Source organism: Pimephales promelas, chromosome 5, assembly GCF_988280905.1.
Source record: "Pimephales promelas chromosome 5, fPimPro1.hap1.1, whole genome shotgun sequence".
Lineage (NCBI taxonomy): Eukaryota > Metazoa > Chordata > Actinopteri > Cypriniformes > Leuciscidae > Pimephales > Pimephales promelas.
This window is the reverse complement of record NC_142773.1, coordinates 1333907-1360944: the sequence shown is the minus strand read 5'-3', so window position 1 is coordinate 1360944 and position 27038 is coordinate 1333907. Positions and strand designations below refer to the sequence as shown.

At 36.9% G+C, this 27038-nt stretch overlaps 1 protein-coding gene across 1 annotated transcript in view; it reads left to right on the top strand.

The window, feature by feature from the left end:
- LOC148978802 (NACHT, LRR and PYD domains-containing protein 12-like) overlaps positions 1-27038 on the top strand; it is a 49662-nt gene extending 22624 nt beyond the window's left edge. Inside the window, exons 4-10 of the mRNA XM_089130762.1 lie at positions 209-379; positions 11167-11340; positions 11809-11982; positions 20775-20948; positions 21424-21597; positions 22750-22904; positions 26263-27038. Of these exons, the coding sequence (XP_088986888.1) occupies positions 209-379; positions 11167-11340; positions 11809-11982; positions 20775-20948; positions 21424-21597; positions 22750-22904; positions 26263-26276 (1036 nt within the window). The 3' untranslated portion in view covers positions 26277-27038. The remainder of the gene's footprint in view (positions 1-208; positions 380-11166; positions 11341-11808; positions 11983-20774; positions 20949-21423; positions 21598-22749; positions 22905-26262) is intronic.

Below are 27038 nucleotides of genomic sequence, written 5' to 3'. Positions count from 1 at the left end.
TCAACTCAACAGAGGTGAATAAATTGAACACAGGAGGAGCAGGAAAACTGGAACACAGGACTGAACCAAAAACAAGTAGGGGGACACATGTAACAGCCAAATTATTTATAGAAATATGATTTCAATAATAAAAAATAAGCTACATAATAGGTTGATGCATCACAGTTGACAGTGATTTCAAGAAACAAATTCATCTTCCCTTCTGCAGGTTTTTGAGTCCTGCTGCTGATGAAGCCTGTCAGTATGTGACTGGAATTGTGGGTAAAAACCCATTACTCACGAGAGAGCTGAATCTGAATGAACGTAAACTAGGAGACACACGAGTGAATCAGATCGCTGCTCTACTGCAGGATAAACACTGTAAACTCAACGCACTGACGTGAGTATTTTACATGGTTAGAAATAGTATTTTTATTACCTTTTATTAGTAATGTTACTGGAGTTGGTATTACTATTTCCAGTAAGGGCTGATTTTGTCTGGGCAGACAAAGAACCACAATAAATTGATTTTAATAATATTTAAATTTTTGACTGTTGAAGGAAATGCAGTCAAAAAAAAAAAAAAATATATATATATATATATATATATATATTCAGTTAATTGCTGTAGTGATTTTCAAATGAAAAACTACTATCAGACATGACTAGGGGTGTAGTCCTCCAATTACCAAAACATGCATTTATAGCCTACCATGATTAATGTAAACATAGAATCAGGCCATTCATTAATTATATACTTTGCACATTCAGAGCTTTTATAAGCACAAAGTTCCTGTATGAATCAAACGGTTTATTTAAATGTGCATGTGAATGAATGCCACTTGTGTATGGCGTTATTTTGTAGTCAAAAGTTATGAGCATGTAAGACATGCTTACGAGCACATTATGTTATTTCACACACGCGAAAATTAACCTTATAAAAGTACTAGCGCACAAATTTAACAACCGAGAGGTGTACAGGTAGCTGTGAGCGAGCGCCTGGCATACTCTCATAGGTTAACTCTGCTTGTACAGTGGAATCCTGCTCATGTGCAGCGGGCGTCTGCTCGCGGAGTGCTGTTTTGCTCGCGCAGTGGATTTCTGCTCCCTCGAGTCTACATGACTTTTGACAATTTGGGGGCGGAAACCAAGAAGGGCACTGACCCTCTTATGATTGGTTATGATACTTTATTTCTTATTACTTTATTTATTACTTTAAAAAATAACAATTACTTAATTTCTTTAGAGAGATATATATTGAAGAAGTACAATTTTGTGAACCAGATCATAGAGCCACATATAAACTGACCTCTGTCCCTTAACTGGGTCAGCAAGAAAACATACTAGTCATATGATGAGGGTCCTCTTCGGGTTTAACACACTCATTAGTTTATTAGCTTCATACATACAAAGAGCCTTATTTAAAGTTCTCGCTCAGGGCCACAGAAGATTAGTCACAGACACCATAATACATTTAGAAAGATATGCATACAACTAAAGTATGACTAACACTATATGTGAATCACTTATTGAATATAGGAATGATTATATACCTTGATTAGTGCTTATTATAGGAATAATGTAATCATTAAAAAGGATATACATATTCTTGAATTGAAGAGGCAAAGGATTCTGACCCCAACCCTGCACAACTAACAGAGACCCCTGTAACATGTAGATAAAGATTTTTTGAAGACAATAAACATGATTGCAGTGAAATTTGATATACCTGTTTTCTTCAAGCCCTGTCAGGTATTTTCATAATAATAGCTATATTCATAATGTAATGATAATCGATATAGAGTGTATCATTGTGCAGAATACTATAAAATAACATGTTTTCTGTCTTTTTAAAAAAAAATGATCTGAAGCCAAATCAGATCACAAAAGGTTGTTTAAAACACTCAACTTGCGTTATAAAGTAAGTTTGGATCACAACCATGGTTTTAATCTCATAAATTGTTGTGTATTGATTGTGTGTTAAGCTAACATGCTAGCTAGCTAGCGCTAGGTGCACCTGCCACCCATCTGTTATTTTGTATGCATTTTTTTCTAAATATAAATGCTTACTGAAATGTTTAAACAGGGCAGTTGATATGGTCTCAAACGTGAAGTGAGAACTATGATAAAAGAAATGAGGGATTTGTGTGTGATTAGTGTGAATAGGCAGTCGTTAGTTATAATGCAGACAAAAGCAAATGATATTTAGAGCCATAACCAGTCTGGAGAGGTGTGGATGTGTGCAGGGGAGACTGAACACTGAATTGGGCTTGTTTGCACCACGAAACAATAAAGTAAATAGACTGAATATGTGCTAGACATGGACAATAAACACCAGTTTGCATTTTAGAGTCCAAGAAAAATAAATTCAGATGGCATTATCTGGAAAAATATGTAACTAAATGGAGAGTTTTAGACTCATCATCTTCAAATTTTAAATATAATATTCAGAGATATGGCTTTAGAAGCAGTGCATTTCTAGATTGATACAATGCCAACTTCAATTTTATTTTCATGAAGATGTTTCATAAAAAAACATTTCTAATAACTTTACAAAACTTTGAACCCATTTATAATTAAGTTTTTCTCAATATGACTAATTTATTCTACATTTACAATAAACTGACAGGTGTCAGCTTTCAAATGAGATCATACTTGTGCTTTTAGTACAAAGGGTTCATGAACTGTAGCTAGGGCTGCATGATATTGGTAAAAAATGGCATTGCGTTATTTTATTTTTCCACAATATATATTGCGATATAAAAACAATTTCTCCTGATGACTTGAATAGCTCTATTTGGAAAGAATGAATCATTCTAGAATGACTAAGGTGGTTTTGTCATGTACAAAGTAGTAAATCTGCATAGAAACTAAGGCCCCGTTTACACGATGGGGAAACGCAGCTATTTCTCTGCGTTTTGCCCTCTCATTTACACGAAAACGCCGTTTTTATCACAGAAAACGATTATTTCTAAAAACTCCGGGCAAAGTGGAGATTTTTGAAAACTCCGGATATTTGTTGTCGTGTGAACTGGGAGAAACAGCGTTTTAGGTTCTCTCTTGTCGATTCTGAGGATTCTGATTGGCTTGCATGGCTTTATCCTTAACCCCTACACTGCCGCCAATAGGTTTGGCATAGTTATGATGGCGCTCGACGGCGTATTTATGCGGGTGTGAACAATGTTATTTTTGAAAACGGAGAGGGGGGAAATATTTGTTTTGCTAAATACCCGGCTTTGTGTAAACGTGGCCTAATATTAATAGAATGTTAACTAATAGTGTCTTAAAAAAAACTTTGGTGCTCCGATCTTTTATCGTCATGTATTCTCAAAGATATTCAGTCATCTCAATTCATTAATATGCTCGAGGGAGGGAGAGAGAGCAAGACAGTTTGAAGACGGTGAGAGTGCACGCGCTACCGGGGCTTTCACTCTCTCAATTAAACGAGCGCAGAAGTCACTCGTCGTCATCTACGTCACTCATCGGTCAAGCTTTGACGGGACAAAAATGCGCTTTAGTGAGGCTGACAGAGGCCGCGAATCACAAGGGTTACGGGCCGGGGAGCTACTGGCACGTAGCCTACTGATCATGAATCACGGATCAACTACGATCCCTATAATTGACATAGCACATCCTTGCAATGTGACAATAGTGGATGCGCACATCGCAACATCGATGCTAAAATGATACATCATGCAGCCCTAACTTTAGCTGTTTCATTTTGGGTATGCCATTTCTTTGGATTTTTCAAAATTGGGGTTGCTGCTTAACAGGTTAAGTAAGGGTTAATGCCCGACGAGCAGGGGCGGGTCCACGTGGTGGCCAGGGGGGGCACCGGCCCCCCCTGAAATTCGATTGGCCAGCCCAGGTGCCCCCCCTATAAGATGTCTTGTGATTGGTTCATTTTACGGCCAATCAGTTTATAGACTCTACGGAAGTTTGTGATTCAAAGAAGTGCAGCGCCAGAGAAACAACGGTCAACATATTACTAATGCTGGTGCGTTGCGTAGTGTGAACGGAAAGTGAACGTGTTCGCCGGGCTGGTCATGTTAGCGCGGAGGTACCTGTGCATCCCGGCAACGTCAGTCCCCTCATCAGAGCGGCGTTTTCAGCGGCTGGACTGAAGCATTTGTTTACACTCGACGCGTCCGCAAGCACTCGCAGTCTGCAGAGACTCGCGCTCACGCGCTGAAGTGGCAGGCGAAAGTGTAAACAAGGCTTGACGGTCACCATACAGGTTGCGGTCGCGTCTGACCCCAGATCATGACATCAACATGCTTATCTTTCTCAACAAAAATCAGTAGACTGGAGCAGAAGTTGTATGCGAGTTATTTTTTTATGAAGCTTAAAGTAGCCCATAGAAAGTAGCCTAGCCTAATTGATTGTCAGGTAGGCTAATCTCTCTCACCCTTTCTCGACTCCGTGCCTTATGAGTTTCATGTTGACAAAACCTGTCAGATCTAAATGTTATTATGTTTTTGGTTAAGTTATTTTTTATTATTATTTATTATTTTGGAACAAACGAGGGTCTCACGAGGGCCAACTCGCAGCTGCAGCACCGACGCGCATATCTTCAAATTTAGCCTAACCGAACGCCCAGTTTAACTGCCACAAGTTGATCATCTTGTAATAAAGATCTAATCGAGGAAAAACACGCTTTATTTTTGTATTTTCATTGCATTTTTAATTTATAAAAAGTGAAATATAATAAATTTGAATATAAAAATATTAATGATTAATTGATAGTCGATCGTTAATTCTTCCGACGATCGACTAAGAAAATTTAATCGAATGCCCATCCCTAGTTCAGTCAAAGTTTAATAAAACACAATAAAAGTATAATACGCTGGGCACTATCAAACAAATTAAATAAACACTGTCATGGTGATTTTGCATATTTTGTATCAGTTTATTTTGTGACAGTGAGTGACCACATTAAATTGTCTGGTGACACGTACGTTACTTGTTAATGCATGAGAGTAAGTCAGTTAGATAGTCAGTTAAATTGTGAGTCCTAACATAGTAATTTATACGTGAAAAAATGACAGCCCTAGAAATGACATGGATGCATTCTGTGCATTTCATTCACAATTTGAATTGTTTTTGTTGATATTGAGAATAACAGACAAACATAAGTGTTTCTTTTTTGAAGGCAGGGAAGAGAGCAGTGCCAAGCCATGAAAAGAAGTAAAGATATAGGGAGTTTCTTTAAAAAAAAAACAACAAAAAAAACAAAACAAGTGTGAGGCAGAAGCAACTGAAGAAAATGTCAGGCAGCAAGAAAAAATTGTCACTGGAACAGAATCAGCTAGCAAGGAATCAACATGCCAGACGGACAGTGATTAATTATTATTATTTGAAAGAGATTGTGAATAAAACTACTGTATATTGTAATGGCAAAACTAATTAAAAGAAAATAGTTGACCTTGTTTCTGCTTCTGGGGTTTTAAAATTGCTCATTATTAAAATTGCTTTTATTTTATAAACTTGTTAGTTTTATAAAAACACTAAAAATAATAAACACTGGCTCTCAAATTTAACTTAATGGACAGGGATGCCAAAACTAAATTAATCAAAAATGTGCTTTATTACTACATTTGTTTACAAGTAACTTTATTCAAGTTAAAAAAATAATACAAATCAATAGGATTTATGTAATATACTGTAGAATTTAGCTTTTTTTTTGGTCACTGGTGGCCACCCCATTTGGAGGCAGTGCCCCAGCATGGCCCCCCCACTAAAAATGCTCTAGACACGCCCCTGCCGACGAGGTGTCCATGGTCAGGTTTTAATGGACGACGGCGAGGCGTGAACTGGCCGACGCGCAGCGGAGGACGGTTGCCTCCGCCGAAGTCCATTAAAACCTGACAATGGACACCTCGGAGGGCATTAACCCGCTTATACCATGGTCACTTGCCAAATAAAACATTTTTAAAACATTAGTTTATATTTTAATTAGGCTAAATCTAGTTTTTTCAAATAATAACTTGCCTGACGATTTATTTAGTAACTTGAGATATAGTCCGCTCAGCTTGTAGAACCCTTCAGGTTCAAAACTGCATTTTTTTTTTTCATGAAACACAAACGTAACGTTAGGCATAGTTATTTTTTTACTACACATAGAACACTATGTGTTACACTAGTCTACACTAACCACTGCTGTAGATCGACTCTCCGATGCTGGACTGGAGATCCGTCAAATAATGTCGGTGACATCGATGCGAGAGCAGTCTGCGGGCTTACTGGGCTCCGTCAGTCCGTGAGAGACTGACGAAATAACGAAGTCGCTCATTGTAGTATTATTAGGCTATCTAATATCTAACTTGTAAAGCCTTTGTTCATATTACGATGTAAGGAGACTCTAGGTGCACGCTGAATTCGTTTTATCATGAGGATTTATTAATTCAAAATCACACAGGCAAAGTGCTCACTCTTATCTCGCTGGATGCATACTGAACTCTGAACTCTCCAGAGCTATATCATATTACTGACGTGTGACATGGCCAATAAGAACACGGGATAGTATGTCTATGGCATATGATTGGTTCTTAGCAGAATGTAAGAATACTACATAACTAACGTTAGATGTTTGTTTTAAAAGAGCAAATTGTTAACGGATACTTTGACTGCTTGTTGCTATGGTTACTCACAGCTGTTGTGGGCAGCGCATTTATTTATTCATTTCGAATGGTAAACAGGCAGTTTCACCAGAACTACTTTACTAGGTGTCCTCTATCACTTTTTAACGGACACCCTGCAGCCAATCAGAATCGAGTATTCTCCCAGACCATGGTATAAGTATTGATAAACAATAAATCTAAATAAAATTAAAATCGCTATGGCTTAGTGATTATGAAAGTTCTGTGATTTGTGGATTGATAAGCGTGAGTCTGGAGAAAAAGGCGTTTATTTATTCATTCTTTCTCAGTGTTGAGAAACGTAGCCTGCATGTTTTACGTTATTGTGTTAATAATAACTAAAGTACCTAATAGAAAAGTATGTTTCATTATAATTTTGTATGAAAACTGGCAAGTTACGTTTTAATCAAGCTCTCTCTCACAAACACAGACCACGCACAAAAAGAGAGAAGATAATTTTAAAATCAAAATTGACGGGTTAAGTTAATTTTGTTCTGGGTTGTTTTTTCCTGTCAAAATGTCAAAAAGCATTTTTTTAATATCCATCCGTGTTTTTAAAATTCGTTAAATGGCGGATGTTTTACTATTAACACAGCCCTATGTCAGATTCGTCTAACTTATAGTTGATATTGTTTTTAGAATAAGTGATTCGTTTTGCTATTATTCGTCCTGTGACTGGAGGACTCCTGTCTATTCATTGACAACTATTGTCTATACGTATTTTTGTATTGGCATATTTTAGTCAGCTAATGCGTGTCCTGTTTAAAATGTGCAATGTTCAAATGCAAAGACAGCACGTCACAAATAAAAACCCTTTTTTCTGTGAGATTTAGTATCATATTTGGATATTGGAATAATAAATTAAGTTGCCTATCCTAAATGTACACACCCTGTTCGGTAACACTTTATTTTACGGTGTCCGTGATACAGAGTAATTACTTAATTAATTACTTGGTAGTAGACATTGTAATAACATGTAACAAAATGTAATTAACACGTAACTAAGTTATGTAACAGCCTGTACTTACAAATTGTAATTACACTCACTCATTACACTTAAATTACTAAGGCCTGCAGTTACACATGGTAATTTTGTACCTTCTAAAATAAGTGTATCAAGGTTGTAAGTGTCCTTCATATGTATCTACATACCTTATTCATCTGAAGTAACCCTCTAGTTTACAGCTTAACCCTCTGGGACCAAGGTGTTTTTGGGGCCCTTGGGATGTTTTGACATGCACTGACATTTTTTGTTTGCCAAGGCAATATGCGAATGGGCGTCAATGACCCAACCCCCTTGTGAATTAGTTGGTTTACACCTGAGAAGACAAAGACCTGCATAGTAATGAGCCTTTCATTCAGGTGTGTCACACAAGAAAGAATGCAAGGACAATATATATATATATATATATATATATATATATACACACACACACACATAGGGGCCGTTTATACCTGGCCACTTCATGCGTTTTCTGTGATCGGATAAACTATCAGATAAGCTATCAGATTGCGAAAAGACCAGGTGTAAATGCCCCCCGAAACGCATTTGAGACGGATTTGAATCCGATCGCTCAAACCACATTGGGAGGTGGTCTGGGCCACATTCCAGACAAAAATGCATCTGGTTGTTGAAACCACATTTGTAAATTTTACTACTCCCAAAAATGATAAAAAAATAAACGTGTGAGAGCATGTTATAGGCTATACAGTATGATCACCTCAGATGAGCAGCTGAGCGCCTATTCATCAAGCCAGCGTGCCACAATCTATTGCAAATCAAAGGGAAAGTAAGTCGCAGACTCTTAACACTACCATCTTCATTAAAAGTAAAGAAACTAAATGATCTTACCAGTTCTGTTGCCGCTCTCTCTTATTGCTGTCTTTGCTGATTTTGAAATTAGCCGATGATCAATAAAATTCGGCTCATATCTGTCGCTTTCGGTGACGTGCACTTCATTAAATCTGTATATAGCGCGGGAATTGAAGATCATATTAATATCTGTTTTGCAAAAAACACATTTATGTGACCAGGTATAAATGGAATTGTTTTCATAAATCAGATCGCTATCCGATCTGAGAACACATGAAGTGGCCAGGTGTAAAAAGCCACATACACACACACACACACACACACACACACATACATACATATATATATATATATATATATATATATATATATATACATACACACATATATATATATAATTTAAATATAATTGAAAGTAAAAAGCACATTTTTAGTCATACCTGGAAACAAATCCTGTTCTAATAGGTTATGTGGGCTATTCTACAGAATTGGTTCAAAGTTAGAGTTGGAAACATCTTGAAAAGAAAATAGTTTTTTTTTTCAATAATTGTCTTAGTATGCCAATACATTTGATCATACATATTTCAAAGTTAAGGATTCATTATTTTGATATAGCTTGCATTGGAACAAACACTACTAATCTTAGTTGATTTAGTTTTTTGACAAAACATACTATATATTTAACATATGAGCAGAAACTGCTAACAAAAGCTTATTTGATGTCTATTTTAGAGTAAAAACTTTATAATCTATCCAAAACTAGTCAACAAAATGTTGTCTTTTATTTCGTCTTTAACAGTGCGCATCTGTGCATTCATTCATTAATTCATTCACACACACACACACACACACACAGAAACATGATTCAAATTTAAACAGTATGCTATTTTTGCGTTTACAGACACTAAAGTTATTATATACCGCGATTAGAACAAAGCACAAGAATAAAACACTTACACACTTCTCAGGCTGATCTGTTGCTCCTCGAAGTGATAATAGCACAGCACTTGTTCTGAGGTAGGTAAATGACCCATGATTATTCCTCACACGACAGTACATTAATCTGACTAAATATAGTGTGTTTACCAAGTTTATGTGGGGGTTTACATGTCTCAATGTGTTGCTTCAGATCATTTGCGCTTCAATAGCGCGCTCTCTGTGGGCGTGTCACATTAGAAAAATAATGAGTTGTGAGAATGATAATGAGCACAGCTGACATCTCTATATTTTCATATAGATTACATAAACAGAGAATATTTATTTTAGTTTTGAATCAGATCATTTAAAAGTACAAACATAAATGATTTTAAAGATATATTGCTCATGGCTGGGTGAATACTATTCGCTGAGTTTTGTTTAAGTTTAAAGACGTGCTCCTGAAAAAAAGTTCACAGAGACGGAGAGGCAGAACACACACCCTGTTTATTTTCTTTATTTTACAAAAGCACAATATTTTATTTCAATTGTATGTGGGCACCTAAAAAAGTAGACATTTAACAGTTTATTTTCTCATATTTCTTAACTCTGTATGACCAGAAATGATGGACTAGTTTAAGTCTATTTTTCTGCTATCTGAAAAAAAAATCTGCCAAAATGCACCGGTGTGTTTTCCGTCCCCACAATTTACAGAATATTACACAGGTATAAGCTACATAAAATAAAGTGTATCAAGATTGTACTTAAGTGTACTTCATGTTTATCTACAAACCTCATCCATATGTGCTTTAATTTGAATTAGGCCTAACTCCCTCGTTCACAGCATAAATGCATGCGGTAGCTTCCTAATTACATTGCAATTACATAATATTACACAGGGATAAGCTACGTAAAATAAAATGTATCACGATTGTACTTAAATGTACTATATGTGTATCTACATACCTTATACACATGAAGTACACTTAAGTACAACCTTGGTACACTATTTTAGAAGGTACAAAATGACCATGTGTAACTGCAGGCTTTTTTCATAGTAACATATTTAAGTACTTGTTACATTGTACCAAGTGTGTAATACGTATGTAACCGACTCGGCCTGTTATGTGTAACAGTAGCTGCCTAGTACATGTGTGTAATTACAATCTGCAAGTACAGGCTGTTCCATAACTTAGTTACATGTTAATTACATTTTGTTACATGTTATTACAATGTCTACTACTAAGTAATTATGTAATTACTGTGTATCATGGACACCATAAAATAAAGTGTTACCCAATGTTCCTAAGTTCTTGGGTTTTTTTCAGTTTTTTTTCTGTTTTCTAGGGGTTTCTTAATTTTCGACTAGTTGACCAGCTCACATTATATGCAATGCAATATTAATCATGATAAAAAATGATTTTGAGCAGTTTTGAAACTTTGGACTTTCGCTGTATATTGCAGTGCAGTGCAAGTGAAATTTTGGATTTGGGTTGAATTCATAAACCTTTAGAAGTCAAATTTACAATTACAATTATGAAGATAGGCATGTGTCTGTGTGTGTCTTGCATTCTCAAAAAATAGTGATAAAAATAAGACTATAATTTGATACAATGTACTGATTGTGTAAATGTTGTTCTGCAGAATCTCCTGCTGTGATAAAGAGTAAAGAAAACTGACAAAAGATATTGTTGAAAAATTAAAGAGGAAAATCAACATCTTCCAGCACACAGAACTAGTGTGACAGCCTTAAAAACAGAGTATGGGGAATAAACTAAGTGCCTGATGAAGCATTTCAGTCTTTTCTCTTTCTGTCTTCAGTCTGAGGAGATGCAGTATTACAGAGGAACAGAGTCTCATCCTGACTTCAGCTCTGAAATCAAACCCATCACACCTGAGACATCTGAACCTGACTGAGAATAAACTAGGAGACTCAGGAGTGAAGAACCTCAGTGATCTACTGATGAACCCACAGTGCAAACTGAAGACACTACAGTTAGTAACATTATACTGTACAGCAGTTACTGTGATATTACAGTTTACAGTTTATTTTAAGACAACAGGACTCAAGTAATAGTGTTTATAGCTCGGCACATTCTGTTACTCTTTATTTTAAATGTTTTTTAACTAATAAGTAATACATCTTATTTTACCAGTGTATATTTTAATTTCTCACAAACTCATTTTCATATACATAATATTCAATATGGAGTCTAATCTGACTCAGGTCTATTAAAGTTGAATAATTTGATACAATGTACTGATTGTGTAGATGTCGTTCTGCAGAATCTCCTGCTGTGATAAAGAGTAAAGAAAACTGACAAAAGATATTGTTGAAAAATGAAAGAGGAAAATCAACATCTTCCAGCACACAGAACTACTGTGACAGCCTTAAAAACAGAGTATGGGGAATAAACTAAGTGCCCGATGAAGCATTTCAGTCTTTTCTCTTTCTGTCTTCAGTCTGTGGTGTTGCAGGATTACAGAGGAACAGATTCTCATCCTGACTTCAGCTCTGAAATCAAACCCATCACACCTGAGAAATCTGAACCTGTGTGACAATAGACTAGAAGACTCAGGAGTGAAGAACCTCAGTGATCTACTGAAGGACCCACAGTGCAAGCTGGATTTACTACAGTTAGTATCATTATACTGTACAGCAGTTACTGTGATATTACAGTTTACAGTTTATTTTAAGACAACAGGACAAAGTAATAGTGTTTATAGCTCGGCACCTTCTCGTACTCTTTATTTTAAATGTATTTAAACTAGTAAGTAATAAATATTATTGTACCAGACAGTGTATATAAAAAAAAAATGTTTTCATATCATAATTAATAATTGATAATTAATAATTAGTCATACAGATTTGAATCAGACCGGTCTTGCATGTTAATAAATCTCCCATTGAAGGAAGCTTTGTCAATTTTACCTGCATGTATGCATGTGTGTCTCTGCAATTAACCACAAATTAATTGTAATTAATTACACGGACCACTAGCGGCGCCAGGATTTTGATTGTAGGTGGGCCTCCAGAAAACTGGATGGGCCCGTTAAAATAAGGCAAAAAAAAAAAAAAAAAAACAGGTTCCCCGTCATATCCGTTTCAGCGCTTTTCTGCGGCACTGTGGACAGCGACTCAGTAAGCCACTTGATTTATCACTTGATTTATCTCTTTTGAATGTTTAATACACAAAAAGACTGAAACGGAATTATATCTTTTGGGGGTCTCTGTTTCTCTCTTCAGTTATTTACCCAGCACGACGGGCAGGGAACTGTCCAAAATTATTTAACTGTTTCTTATAAAGTTAGAATGACAGAAGAACTGTATCGACATGAAATAACAGCAGCATTGAATCTGACACAGCTGCTAAACAAAAACAGCAGGAAAGCAATACAAAATTATTTAACTGTGTTTTTATTTATTCAGAATTAGAAGAACTGTATCAACATGAATTAATTAAATGAACAACATATCTAACCAAAGTGGGGAGCCAGAGCATGCTGAATGTTCGGGGATCGACTTATCGAGACTATTTTTTAAGATGGCTCCTGTCTGTATACGCGAAGTGAACTGTCTTCATAAAGTATCTTCTTATTAAACGGTCTGTACACTTACGAAGTTCTCAATGCTTCGTTTTGCATGTATGGACCCTCATTATGTTACTGTGTTAGTGTGGGGCTATTTTGAGCCTTGTTAGTGGTATAAACTAGCGATTTCTTTTTACTTACTCAATGCCCCCATTACTAGCATTATACGCTAAACAGTTTTTAGAGATAAAACTCTTTATATTCGATTATCATGAAAACAAAACTCAGAGAACGGTTGACTATGTACCGATGTTTTATTAGACCAAAGGTTCATTGTTCGCCGGAGTTCTCCTTTAAGAGCGCTCGTGCATGCGGCCGTTAGCGACTCATTGGTTAAATGTGCATAAACTTGCATGTCAAAAACGCGAAATTAATGTAAACACGGTCAGTTCTTAAACCAACAGGACAAACCACATTTACAATTTCAAGAGATATGTGCATTAGTGTGAATACAGCTTATCATATCTAAACTGAGGGGGAAAATCACTCCAGCTCTTGAATGATAAACATTCAGACAGCCTACTTTTAAATACTGAGACCACTCTTTCTTTATTGCTTGTAATGCTTTTTTATTTCTCTTTATTTACTAGCTTTTATGTTTTAAAGATATATTATTTTATAAAGCCTATTTAATATTCTTAACATTGGTTTAATTAAATGTTTTTTTTTATAATTATTTTTAAAGTTATTAAATTATTTTAAATTGTTTTTACACATGTTTTTACACATTTTAAGTGTTATTAAGATTAATTAATAAAAAAAGTAGATCAGATCATGAGCTGCCTGAAGATTCCCATCCCTACTGTACAATGATTTATTGCTTGTGTTTGTCGACTAATACAGAAGGTAAAGAACTTTTTTTTTAAATCGCATATTAAATCGCAATCGCAATATTGGTTAAAAAAATCGCAATTAGATTATTTTCCATAATCGTTCAGCCCTAATCAAAATGTTAGTACACAAAACCGATGTAGCCTAAGGTTTAAAGGTATTTGAGCACAAGTAGGCCAAATGCATCAATTCAGGTGGTGAATGAAAGAACCAGTCATTGCTATAATCTGATTTTATTATAGATTTAAAAACTGTTTATACTTGTTCATATTCAAATAATTAAAAAAAATACATCGTACAATGCCATGTGTAGGGGGCCCACAGACATTGAGAGTGTACAGGGCCCAGAATTTGGTGCTACGCCCCTGGTCACAAACACATCCGATCTGTCACAGTCACATTCACATGAGCAAAAAATTACCCATTGGGTAAGTTGTGTCAAAGGGAGGACCACTGTCTTAGACTTTGAAAACCCCTGCGTAAACTGTTTGCCTACTTGCTTGCTGGTGTGACGGGGTGGTTACGGGAGGACTTGATGCAGAGAGGGCGGCCGAGCAGGATGGTAACTCTTCATTGAAGTAACCGCGTTACTAAAAATAGCAGGAGTTTCCTTCTCCTGCTCCTCGGAGCATATTTATTTATTTATTTTTTGCTAAATTTAAATGAAAACAAGCTGCTTTGCTTTTCCATATTACGCTTCATTTTAGCTAATAGCTACCGACTGTTTCTGTCTCATTGAAAATCTTGCGCGCCAACGTCATTCATTTCATTGGATCACTTGCTGGTGACGATGCAGCCTGTGGGCAGGCTTAGTCCACACGTGGGGTAGAAGCCGCTGATTGGTTGAGAAGCTTTCACTCAAAGTTTTCCTCTGGCTGCTTATTGGATGAACTAATATACTGTAGAATGAAAATCCGTACGCCTGCGAGGTCTCTGCAGACGGTAATGGGCTCTATGCACGGCATTATTTCCGGTGAAGGTGTAAAGATGCTCGATAACTTCCGCTGATCATAGAGTCCAATGCAATAGCGAGAATTTATATTGAATTTTATACTCCATGGTTATACTAATGAAACGTTAGTCACAAAAACAGATAAAACAGACACCCCTCGTTGTGTTTATGCTTCTTTTTAAAATTATATTAAATAAACATAACTATATATAAAATTACATCTAAACGTATGTACGTTTCATTTCAAAGACGGGAGGACCGTAAATATTGAAGACTCTGCCATAATCCCGTTTTCTCCAGTTTTCATCCGCTTTAATCTACACAACCGGAAATGGACGAGCATCCTTGCGTCAAATGCGGAACTTATGCGTGCATATAGCCCATAGGAGTTACCCGCCTGGTTCAAAATGGGCGGGCCCGGACCTAAAATGGGTGGGCCCAGGCCCAATGGTAGAGCCGCGGCTGACACGGACCACGTTTTACAAGACAAGTAAAATTCATTAGCTCAATTAATTTATAGAGTTTGTGAAAACAAATTCTGTGGACACAAGAATTAGTTTTCCTGCTCTATAAAAACATACCCTGTAAGGTATCTTTGATTAGCTTTGTAGCTTTTGATCGACATTTCAGGGACTTGGAAAATGAGCAAAGAGGCAGTATTTCAATCAAAATTTAATATATTGCATTTAATAAGCCAACTACTTAAGCATTTACTATGTTACAGTGATAGCCTACACAGTAGCGGAGTGGCAATCGGGAGAGTCGGGAGTTTTCCCGGTGGGCCGGTTGTGTTTCGAGGCCGCGAGGGCCGGTCTGATAAAATGTATTTATTGGAAGTTCGCCATGCGCACTTGGGGCCCAAGCTAAGGGAAGAAAACATTTTTTTTTTTTACATTTTCTATAACGGAGCATATATGCACTAATTGCCTGTCTTTACAGCAAAAGACGCCCGTCTTGAAACAGCCTCAGTGGCGTAGGTCGTAGGGCGTGAAGTGCTTGAAAGCAGCTTTTTGATGCGCTGAATGCGAGTTCGAATCCGCCTTTTGCCGAACTCTCTCTTCTCCCTTTTCCAAACACATGTAAAGATGTAAAATGTAAAACCTAACATTAAGGTCTCTAGCGTTATATTTTGCCAACTAAAATTGAAACCATGATATGGCGTTGCGCCATTATAATAACTGACATTAGCATCCAGTTTTTGCTGCGTGATTACTTTGCTCACGCGATCATCATGGTCAGGCTGCTGGTGTTTTCTCCTAAATAAAAGCGCAAGGGTTCATTTCTTGCAAGTGAAGAAATTAGGACAAAAGTATTTTAATTTTCCTATATTATTGTAACGTACGGACAGAGACGGTCGGATCCATGTGCAGCACTTTATTAAAACAAGCAGACATGAAAACTGGCAAACACTTAAACAAAGGGGCAATCCAGAAACTCGTGGTCTAAACAAGCAATGGTCGAGGCAGGCAGCACAGGTTCGTGAGCAGTCCAGGAAACAGGCAAGGGTCAAGAGTCCAGGGAAACACGGAGACACAGAACAGGGAGTAACGCTCGGAATTGCACGCTTACAGGGTAACAAGACTTCGCAAGGGACACAGGGAAAACTCAGGCTTAAATAAGGAACTCAATAACCAATAATGAAACACAGCTGAACATAATGCAACACAAAGAGTCCAAGGGGAAACATAACATGGGGAGAGAGTGCCCTCTAGTGGCTCTCGAGGGCACCACGGCTGCTGATCGTCACAATTATAGTGTAATGTAGGTTAAAATATACTTTTGAAATACTCATTTTCATTTACATAGTACATTTATAGGCTATAAATGGATTTTACAGTACGTCATAGGAATAATTATAAATCATTATTACATTATTATAATAAATGTTTGGCATCCTAAAACACAATTTATAATGTAATGCAGACTGAGACTCTCATAACTAAAAAGATGTTTGAGCCCTCTTTATTCTGCCCTACAAAGGCAAAGCGCAGTAACACAATTGGTCAAAAATGAGTTAAGACTTGTAATGGGCTTTATGACATGTGTTCCTTCTTGTGAAAAAATATCTGGGTTAAATTATGTCCCGTTTCGGAGATGCATTACCACATAATCTATCCATAACATGTTTGACTGTCTGGCATAAAAACTTTAAAGGCCTTTTTCTCCGTTTCTTTGTTTGCGTAGTTACTGCACTTTGCCTTTGTAGGGCAGTATTGTCCTGGTAAAAATAAATACTTTTTCTTTGTTCAACGAACAGTTCATGGGTTGAAGCTCTTAATTGTGATCTCTCAGAGAGCACGAGATTGATGCATTTAACCTTGAAATGTCCAAAATTTTCTTGTGGGGGAGCATGCCCCCGAACCCCCCTAGAGGCACAGAGTCCACCCAACATAGTTTTAGAAATTACTATGGGAAAGAACGATCATTTATGAACTTTACTCCAGCATACTAGTACAACAAAGTTCCTTTTAAATCAATAAAACTGTAAATGCTATCAGCTATTAAAATCCGGGGGCCGGTCGGATAACAAACATTAACACGACGAAACGAACACTAGAATTCTAAACAATGGAGCACGTGTATTGAGTTGGAGAGAGAGAGAGAGAGAGAGGGTTACATTCCCTTAGACAGTCAACCTTTCTGACACAACACGAAAACCTCGTCTTAATGCTTCTTAGAAGCGTTAAAAGAAAGTATGTTTGCAAAGCATATTTGGTCTGTGTGTGTCGCAAACTCCTTGCATGGCCCGGTCGGATGGAGGTGCTTTCCTGCGCGCGCGGGTCACGTGGAGCGCGGCCGCGGCATTCTGGCATGGTCATTTGTTCGACGGGCGCGGGGCGTCACGTGGCATTCGGTGGCATTCAGCGCGAGAGTTTGAGAGGCTTAAAATCTTTGAGGTGACGTTACCCAAGGAAATAGTTCGGCAAAGTCCATTTCGTGGAAGTAAAACGAGTTGAATAAAGAAAACAAAAGATCCAGGATCGGATCACGTGGACCGACACAAGGACTACATGTTGAAGGCAGACGAGCCTGGAGCAAGAAGGGGAGAGGCTTCCAACAGATTGTATCAAAGCAGCTTCACAGTGATAACATGAAAGTAGTACAACACAGATCAATAATATTGTTAAAAATTAAATATTAAATATTAGGGATGCCCCGATCAGGTTTTTTTGCCCTCGAGTCCGAGTCATTTGATTTTGAGTATCTGCCGATACCGAGTCCCGATCCGATACTTCTATAATATATAGAAAATACAATAAAGAAGAGTGAAAAAACAGATCCAGATTTCTGGATGTTCCTTAAATTTAACTTAATTCGCCTTATTTTAACATTTGACAACTCTGTCAAGAAACAGATCACTTCTGTGAGGTAGCTTGAACAATCAGGTAATAAATATAAATTCTTCACTTTTGGACTTTAGTGCAACAGTAAATATAAAAAAGTCAAATAGAAAAACAAATAGGCCTAGCACTCATTGCAATCATTTGTGCTATCTTGGCTGTGATGTCCTGCGGCTAGTTTGCTATGGCAATGTTGTCATTAACTTTATAATGTTAAGCATAAATAAAGACACTAAAGATAAAGTGTCTAAAGATAAAGACACTGTCAGCAGTATTGACAGCAAAATAGAGCACAGAATATTTTGTTCTGTATGACAGGTGCAATATTTGAAAATGTATAATTATATATTCATTCATTTTCAAATTATATTTGTATCTGAAATTATGTCAAAACCGTCAAATTGAATTTATTAATATGTATTTGTGTACAAAATAACATATTGTAGCGACTGTCAATGGCTGTGTGGCTGTCAATCAGCGATGTGGAACCCCGGGCACGCTGTTGGTTGGCCTGGGGAGAGGGGGCGGGTTGAGGAAGTTTGTCTGTTATTATGGTTGCGCTGTTCTGAAGCCTGGCAAATAAACAAGTTAACAGAACTTGCGTGTCGCGTGAAAAATAGGCGTCGGTTCTATTTCTAGCATGCGTGCGTTTTCCTCACGGCTCGAGCGCGTGTCACTCAGGCAGTCAGCAAGCTCTAACCTGTTAACATGGTAGCCGAAATAAAAAAGGACATGCCACGCAGCCAGTGTGTCACAGGGCACTCTGTGCCACCGCATAAATAGATGTGTTAAAAATACTGAGAATATATTTACATACACATCATGTATCCGAGTCCTGATCGGGAGGTAACATCTGATTCCGATCGAGTCTGAAACCACGTGATCGGGCCCGATTTCCGATCACTTGATCGGATCGGGACATCCCTATTAAATAACCCCAACTAAGCAAGGCAACAGTGGCAAGGAACCAAAACTCCCATCAGATTGGATGGAGAAAAAAACCTTGGGAGAACCCAGGCTCAGTCGGGGGCCGGTTCTCCTCTGGCTAACATTCATATTGTTTATATATAAATATTAAATATAAATATTGTTTATATATAAAACGGCACCATAACATATCGCAGACGTTGAGTCGTCTCTTCACAGGTGTTGGTCTTCTCATCACAGGCGTTGGGGCATCCGAAATCCCCGTGAGAGGCTTGATACAAAACTGGAGCTGACGAACGCCATTTTTCTCGGGACAAGCGTCCCAAGATAACAGCAGAAAGGCAGATGGAAAATAATTAGCATAGCTGATGTTCATAATGATTCCAGTAGATGTTAAAAACCACAATCTCTCCGCAACCCAACCATACGCGCCGACCCGTTTGTCTAAAAGGCTGTCGAGCCCCACTGGTGCGTTATGCAGTTTTAGTGGCAAACGGTTCCGTATGGCATAACAGAGGACTAAAAGGTAAGCATTATGTGAATGCTTCACTAAAGAGATGCGTCTTTAATCTAGTTTTAAACTGTGTCAGCGAGTCAGAGCCTCGGACCGTATCGGGAAGGCTATTCCAGAGTTTTGGAGCTAAATGTGAGAACGCCCTCCCTCCTTTAGTGGACTTAGATATCCTAGGAATGACTAGAAGCCTTGAATTTAGTGATCTTAAGGAACGCGGTGGATTGTAGGCCGAAAGAAGGTCCGTTAAGTACATAGGAGCTAAACCATTTAGGGCTTTATAGGTCATTAGTAGTACTTTGTAGTTGATACCGAACTTAAAGGGGTGATGAACTGAGAAATCAAATTTTCCTTGAGCTTTTGACATCTAAGAGGTCATCATATTATAAAACTATCCTGTAAGTTTCAGAACTGAAAACGTCCTTATGAGTCCAATAAAAGCTTTTATTGACACAGCCCCAGCAAACGAATAGTTTTTCAAAGTGGGGAACTATGACGAAAAAGAGAAGAACTCACTGCCCGGACTCATCATCACTGATCACATCCACCTGTACCTCATTCACTGATTGCATTCACCTCTCATCATCTTGTTAGTCTGGCTATATATACCATGTTCATTCAGTCACTCACCACAAAGTCTTGTCATAGTGTTTTACACTGCAATTCTGAGCGTTCTTATGGTTTTCTTGTCTCTTGGTTCTGGATATCTTGCCCTGTTCCCTGGATTACTCTCTTGCCTCTGGTCCCTGCCTGTTTTGTTTGTTTCTTTGTTTAGTTTGTTTGGACTGCTTACTGTGTTTTGACCTTTTGCCTGTTCTTTGGATTACCCCTTAAATTAAAGCTGCATTTGGATCTCAACATCCCAGTCTCTGAGCAGTTCGTAACAATTGTTTATAGCTCGCCACCTTCTGTTACACTTTATTTTAAATGTTTTTTAACTAGGAAATAAATCTTATTGTACCAGTGTATATTTTAATTTCTCACAACCTCATTTTCATAAACATAATATTCAATATGGAGTCTAATCTGACGAAGGTCTATTGCGTTAAAGTTGAATAATTTGATACAATGTACTGATTGTGTAGATGTTGTTCTGCAGAAACTCCTGCTGTGATAAAGAGTAAAGAAAACTGACAAAAGATATTGTTGAAAAATGAAAGAGGAGAATCGACATCTTCCAGCACACAGAACTAGTGTGACAGCCTTAAAAACAGAGTATGGGGAATAAACTAAGTGCCTGATGAAGCATTTCAGTCTTTTCTCTTTCTGTCTTCAGTCTGTATAATTGCAGTATTACAGAGGAACAGAATCTCATCCTGACTTCAGCTCTGAAATCAAACCCATCACACCTGAGAGGTCTGTACCTGAGCAGGAGTAATCTAGGAGACTCAGGAGTGAAGAACCTCAGTGATCTACTGATGAACCCACAGTGCAAACTGGAGACACTACAGTTAGTAACATTATACTGTACAGCAGTTACTGTGATATTACAGTTTACAGTTTATTTTAAGACAACAGGACTCAAGTAATAGTGTTTATAGCTCGGCACCTTCTGTTACACTTTATTTTTAAAGTATTTTAACTAGTAAGTAATACATCTTATTGTACCAGTGTATATTTTAATTTTTCTCAGAAGCTCATTTTCATAAACATAATATTCAAGATGGAGTCTAACCTGACGAAGGTCTATTGCATTAAAGTTGAATAATTTGATACAATGTACTGATTGTGTAGATGTTGTTCTGCAGAATCTCCTGCTGTGATAAAGAGTAAAGAAAATTGACAAAAGATATTGTTGAAAAATGAAAGAGGAGAATCAACATCTTCCAGCACACAGAACTAGTGTGACAGCCTTAAAAACAGAGTATGGGGAATAAACTAAGTGCCTGATGAAGCATTTCAGTCTTTTCTCTTTCTGTCTTCAGTCTGTGGGGATGCAGTATTACAGAGGAACAGAGTCTCATCCTGACTTCAGCTCTGAAATCAAACCCGTCACACCTGAGAAATCTGGGCCTGGATGGGAATAATCTAGGAGACTCAGGAGTGAAGAACCTCAGTGATCTACTGATGAACCCACAGTGCAAGCTGGAGAAACTACAGTTAGTAACATTCACACACAACAGTGGTTCTCAAACTTCTCTTATGGACAGAAACCACATTTTGGATTTCATATTTTGTTTAATATTAATATTCCTGTAGGTCAGAATCACATGTTTATGAGACTCTCATCAGTTATTCGACTCTTTCCTTTTGCAGATATGTGGAATCTAATAACACACACACACACACACACACACACACACATGCACTACAATAGTAACATTTCAAAATTTGAAAGCCAAATAAATAAATTTATACATCTGTAGCAATTTCGTCTATTTCAAAACTCTTCCCATCTGTTTAGAAGTGCTGGAAGTGCTCTGTCTAGTTTAGAGATCAACAGAAGCTCAAACCCCATATATCCAGGCCTGGTTGTGCTTTGTGCCACCTGAGATCAAAACGACTAAAACAATCAACATTTTTAAAGCTACACTATGCATTTTTTTTTTAATTATTATTATTTTAAAAATAACACGTTAATATTCTGAGAGTGCAAAAAGCTCTCTTCCAAACCGTGGCTTTACCCTTATACACGTTGATAAACCTGTAATATTGAACTGTATGTTAGAGCTGTTTGTGTGGATTTCATTGTAAATGACCTGCATCATACACACTTACACAGAGAAAAGTGACTCCAATAGTTAGTTTTATTTTTTACCAAAAGTGTAGTGTAGCGATAAAGAGATACTCAACCCAAAACTGAAAATGTTATCATTTACACACCCTTATGCCATTTCAGCTTTATATGACGTCCTCCAGAGGAACTCCACGATTTTTAGATAAATAATCTGTCTCTATGAGTCTATACAAGTGTACTGGAGCTCAAAGATGATTCTTCAGAAAACACACAAAGCAAACACAGCGGTTATCCATTCCACCCCAGTTGATAAATTAAAGTCTTCTGAAGCAAAACGATAGATGTTGATGAGAGAAACTTTATAAACAATAAACCATAACATCATCTATAAACCAACTGTAACCTTGTGAGGAGAATCTCTTTAACAAACACTTCAACAAAGTGTTCAATACGTTTATTCTCAGTCTCTCCTGAAAAGACGGTTTACAGTGTATTTGTGGAAAATAATTCACCTTAGTCGTGTTTTGTGATCTGGTGAAAGTAAGATGATCTTTGTCTGTTTGTCTCGTTCTAGACTACAGTGGTGTGGCATTACAGATGTTTCTGCTTTAACTCAGTCTTTGACGAACTCAAATGCACTGCAGTTTTTAAAAGAGCTTCATCTGAGAGGCAATAATATCAGTGACTCAAAGCAGCTCAGAGACGTGTTACGAGACTCAAACTGTAAAGGTGAGTAAACATCAGTGATGATAAAGATACTTTCATTATCTCTGACAGTCTTTCAACATTTGTGCAAGGAAAATATCATTAAGTTTTATTGAAACAATGTGGGCAAAATTAAATTGATCGAAAACCAGTAAAGCACAAGCCCACCCCACAGCTAATTCAACATCATTGGCCAATCACAGTCTCCTGCCAAGAAAGATCAGACTTCAGAAAAAAACATTATGCTCTCTACCATGATGTGCTACATAACTTCTAGTAAGGTAAAAAAAAAGACTAAAATTATGCAGACCAGACAAGTAGTTGGTGATGTCACTTTGTGAAAAAGAGTGTGCCTGCGCACACACACATTCATATGCACATACCTAGACTAAATACGCTATGTGCATGTGCACACCATCACTATTTTCACATTTTTGAAGTTTACACATGAAAATATCGTTTTCAAAAACTTGAACTTAAAAAAAAGTTTCAAAGTTTGAGTTCTCAGGTCTCAGGTTCTTGTCATCTAAATGGGCGACCAGAATGTATTTTAAGGGCACCTATTATGGAAAATTCACTTTTACATGGTGTTTGAACATAAATGTGTGTTGGCAGTGTGTGAGCAAAACCACCCTAGAACGATAAAAATCCACCCAGTGTTTTTTTTTTACAATCTCAATAAATCATATCCACTGTCTCAGAACGAGCTGTTCTGAGATCCAGCTCTTTGTGACGTAGAAAGTGAGCAAGGGGTTTGATTGACAATGTGGATGTGGCATAGACCCCGCCCTCGGTGATCTGTACACACCATCCTCCATTGTTTCAACGACGACAGCCGGTAATATCTCTTGGAAACATAAGTGTTCTGTCGTTAATCCAGTTGTTGTGGCTTAAAAGTTAATCCTCAAGTGTGGATCGTCGTCTACTGTTTGCAATCCACCGTCACCTCCAGTAACAGTAAGTGGATTTTATGAATTTTGAGCAAATAACTTAGTCTGTTCAGTCAATGTCAGCTAATTCAACAACAAATGCGTCTAAAGTTGTTGTCGTCGTCGTCCTAGGATGTCTGTTTATATAATTTAAACCTTGTTTGTATAGTGTGTAACCACACTTTTATAAATATATATTTTTAAAGATATTGTATTAAAAACTGCATATATGTTCTTGTTCTGTAAGTTAGTCATCTTCTCACATTTGCCACAGAAGCACCTGTATGACAAGTAAACCTGACGCCACAGGTCCCTCGTATAAATGTATTTCGCTTGTACGTAGCAAACTTTATCACAATATGTGTATGTAGTTTCAAAAAAGCCAGCGTTAGTGTATGTGTATGTCTGTGTGTGTGTGTTGCACATCCATAATTGCAAATGGGACGCGATTACAACTCTATAAGTACATAAATGTATCAAATAACCATACCGAGACGTACTGGTCCATTCTCATTTGTGTTTATTCTGCCGGAGTCTCTTCGTACTATTTATATATTCCGATTCAAACGTAAGCTGAATGACAGACAAAACAACGCCTCTCTCAGCCCGTCTGCTTAGAGTGACTGCCATTGGTATCAAGTTACGCCCTCATCCAAAGGCAGGGCGGGGATATGCAGCTCATTTGCATTAAGGTGGTATACCTCCAAAACAGCTCATTTTTAAAGAGGCCCCAAAATGACATTTTCGAATGGTTATAATAAATTAACTGTGGGGTATTTTGAGCTGAAACTTCACAAATTCATTCTGGGGACACCAGAGACCAATATTACATCTTGTAAAAAGGGGCATAATAGGTGCCCTTTAATTGTTGTGTAAATGGCCCTATAAATTGTTTTTACAATGGAAATGAATCACTCCTGAACTTACTTAAACTGGACAATGGCTTTCTTCTAGAGCTGCTGTTTAAACGTTGCTTTAATTTCCGACTGTAAAGCTGCTTTTTAAAATCTCTATTGTAAAAAGCGCTCTATAAATGAAGGTGACTTGGCTTGACCAATGAAATCTCTTGAATCAGCTGGGAGGCGGGGCTTGTACTTTAGTGATTTCTGGAGGAAAAACTAAAGAACAAACAACTTTATTGAACAAGTTTATGAATTGCATAAGTAGAAAATCATAAGAATTTGTTATAACAAAATTAGACTGATAGTTGTACAGAGATTGTAGAACGCAGGAATAATCAGAGCAGATTCCAGCTTCAGCTCACAGCCGTCCAGCCTCACATGATCAATGTCTCCGTCTCTTGTGTGTTTCTACTTTGACAAGCATCACATCACATTGCTTTAGGCTTTCTTTACTTTACAAACTCTAAGAAATGTGTGAGGATCTGATGTCTGTACAACTTAATCTAAAATTTACATTCTATATTCAAACATAAACTGACATCATCAGTTTTATATCTTTAAAATGAACAGGGATTTTGGTGAAATTTGGCGAGACCATTTAAAACTTACACTGTAAAAAAAAATCTGTTAAATTTTCGGGAAAATCCGGCAGCTGTGGTTACCAGAGTTTTCCTGTTAAAAGTACGGTAGCAACATTTTAGGTTTTACAGACTTTGACTGTAATTAATTTTACAGCAATACATCGTATTTCATTATTTGATATAATGTTAATTTACTGACATTTTGAAGTATTAATATCTGTTTTGTTCAATTGCAATACACCAACAGCCATCTATCACAGCAAAAATGAGTCAAATGACCAATCAAAGCTCATCATTATCTTACTACTATATAGAAGCTGCACAGTTTCATTCACACAAACATTAAACACCATCATGGTAACATGTTGAAATTTTAAAAATGAAATAAGAATTAATTTAACAACGTTAAATGTAACATAAAACCCTAATGAACATAACTGATAAGAAAAAAAAACTAAGAAAATTATGAATAAACAGTTAAAATACATTAAATGTGAAGTGTCACGCAGGGAATTGTGGGAAAGTCAATTTACATTTTTTCACTGTAAATTATACAATGACTTTTTCACTTCCAAAAAACTGTAAATTTAACATTATTTTACAGTAAAACTACATTAAATGTACCATTATATATATCACAGTTATTTACCGTATATAGTAAGGAAACTTTCTGTTAACCAATTAACAGTTTTTCACTGTAGCATTTTTACTGTCTTTTACTGTTAAAATCACGATCATTTTTTACAGTGTACATCTTGTGAATTCAAAGTGATAATACAGAAATGCATGTATTTAATAGAGAATTTAAACTGCTTTAAAGCACGCTGCTTCCACAAATGTAAAGTTTATCATACTAGCTCTTATGTAATGTAAACAGCATTATTAGAAATATACATGTACACTTAAGTGATATTGAATGATTATTGTTGGTGTTGTACTCTTACAAATGAATATTTTATTTTATTTACAGGTGAAATGGATTGAGAAGATCTTAGTCAGAGCTGAGATGAAGCAAGAATAAAGAAGTCTTTTGTATAAGTGCTCAATCATGATGATATTGGAATTTAACTCATCTATATTGAAGCAATCAAAATATTACTAATCATAACTGTCATTGCCAAATTTGCCACTCCAACGTTTCAAGTGATATGACATTGTTGTGTGCTACACGATTTCTTTATGCCTTGCTGTCATTTTCCATTTGTGGACATTTTCAGGGATGAGATTCTTTATATTATAGGAATAATAGGCCTAAAATCATGACTCATGTGAATCTTGCAGATTTCATGACTTTATGGATTTATCACTGCCCTTTCATCTTAATCACGCTATGTGACATGGGATAATATTAAACCATTTGTGTGTTTTTTGTTATATTCTCAATCAGAGAGAGAGAGAGAGAGAGAGAGAGAGAGAGAGAGACCCTAAACAAATATATAGTCTGGTTACACTTTAGGACTGTGATATTAATCAAATTTTATTTTTGATTCTGGCTTCCAAGGATTATAAAAAGAAGATATTTGAGGTCAAACTTTAACTATCCACGTTCCATCTAGCGCAGCTTCCTTTCCTTCACAGCGGAGAGCTTTCCTTCCTTCCTAAAACACAAACTTCACGTCAGAATCAGCTCAATCTGTGATAGTTGAAACTAATACTGGCGAGAGATGCTGTTTTCAACTTCAAGGTGGCTCTTCTGTGTGTGTGTGTGTGTGTGTGTGTGTGTGTGTGTGTGTGTGTGTGTGTGTG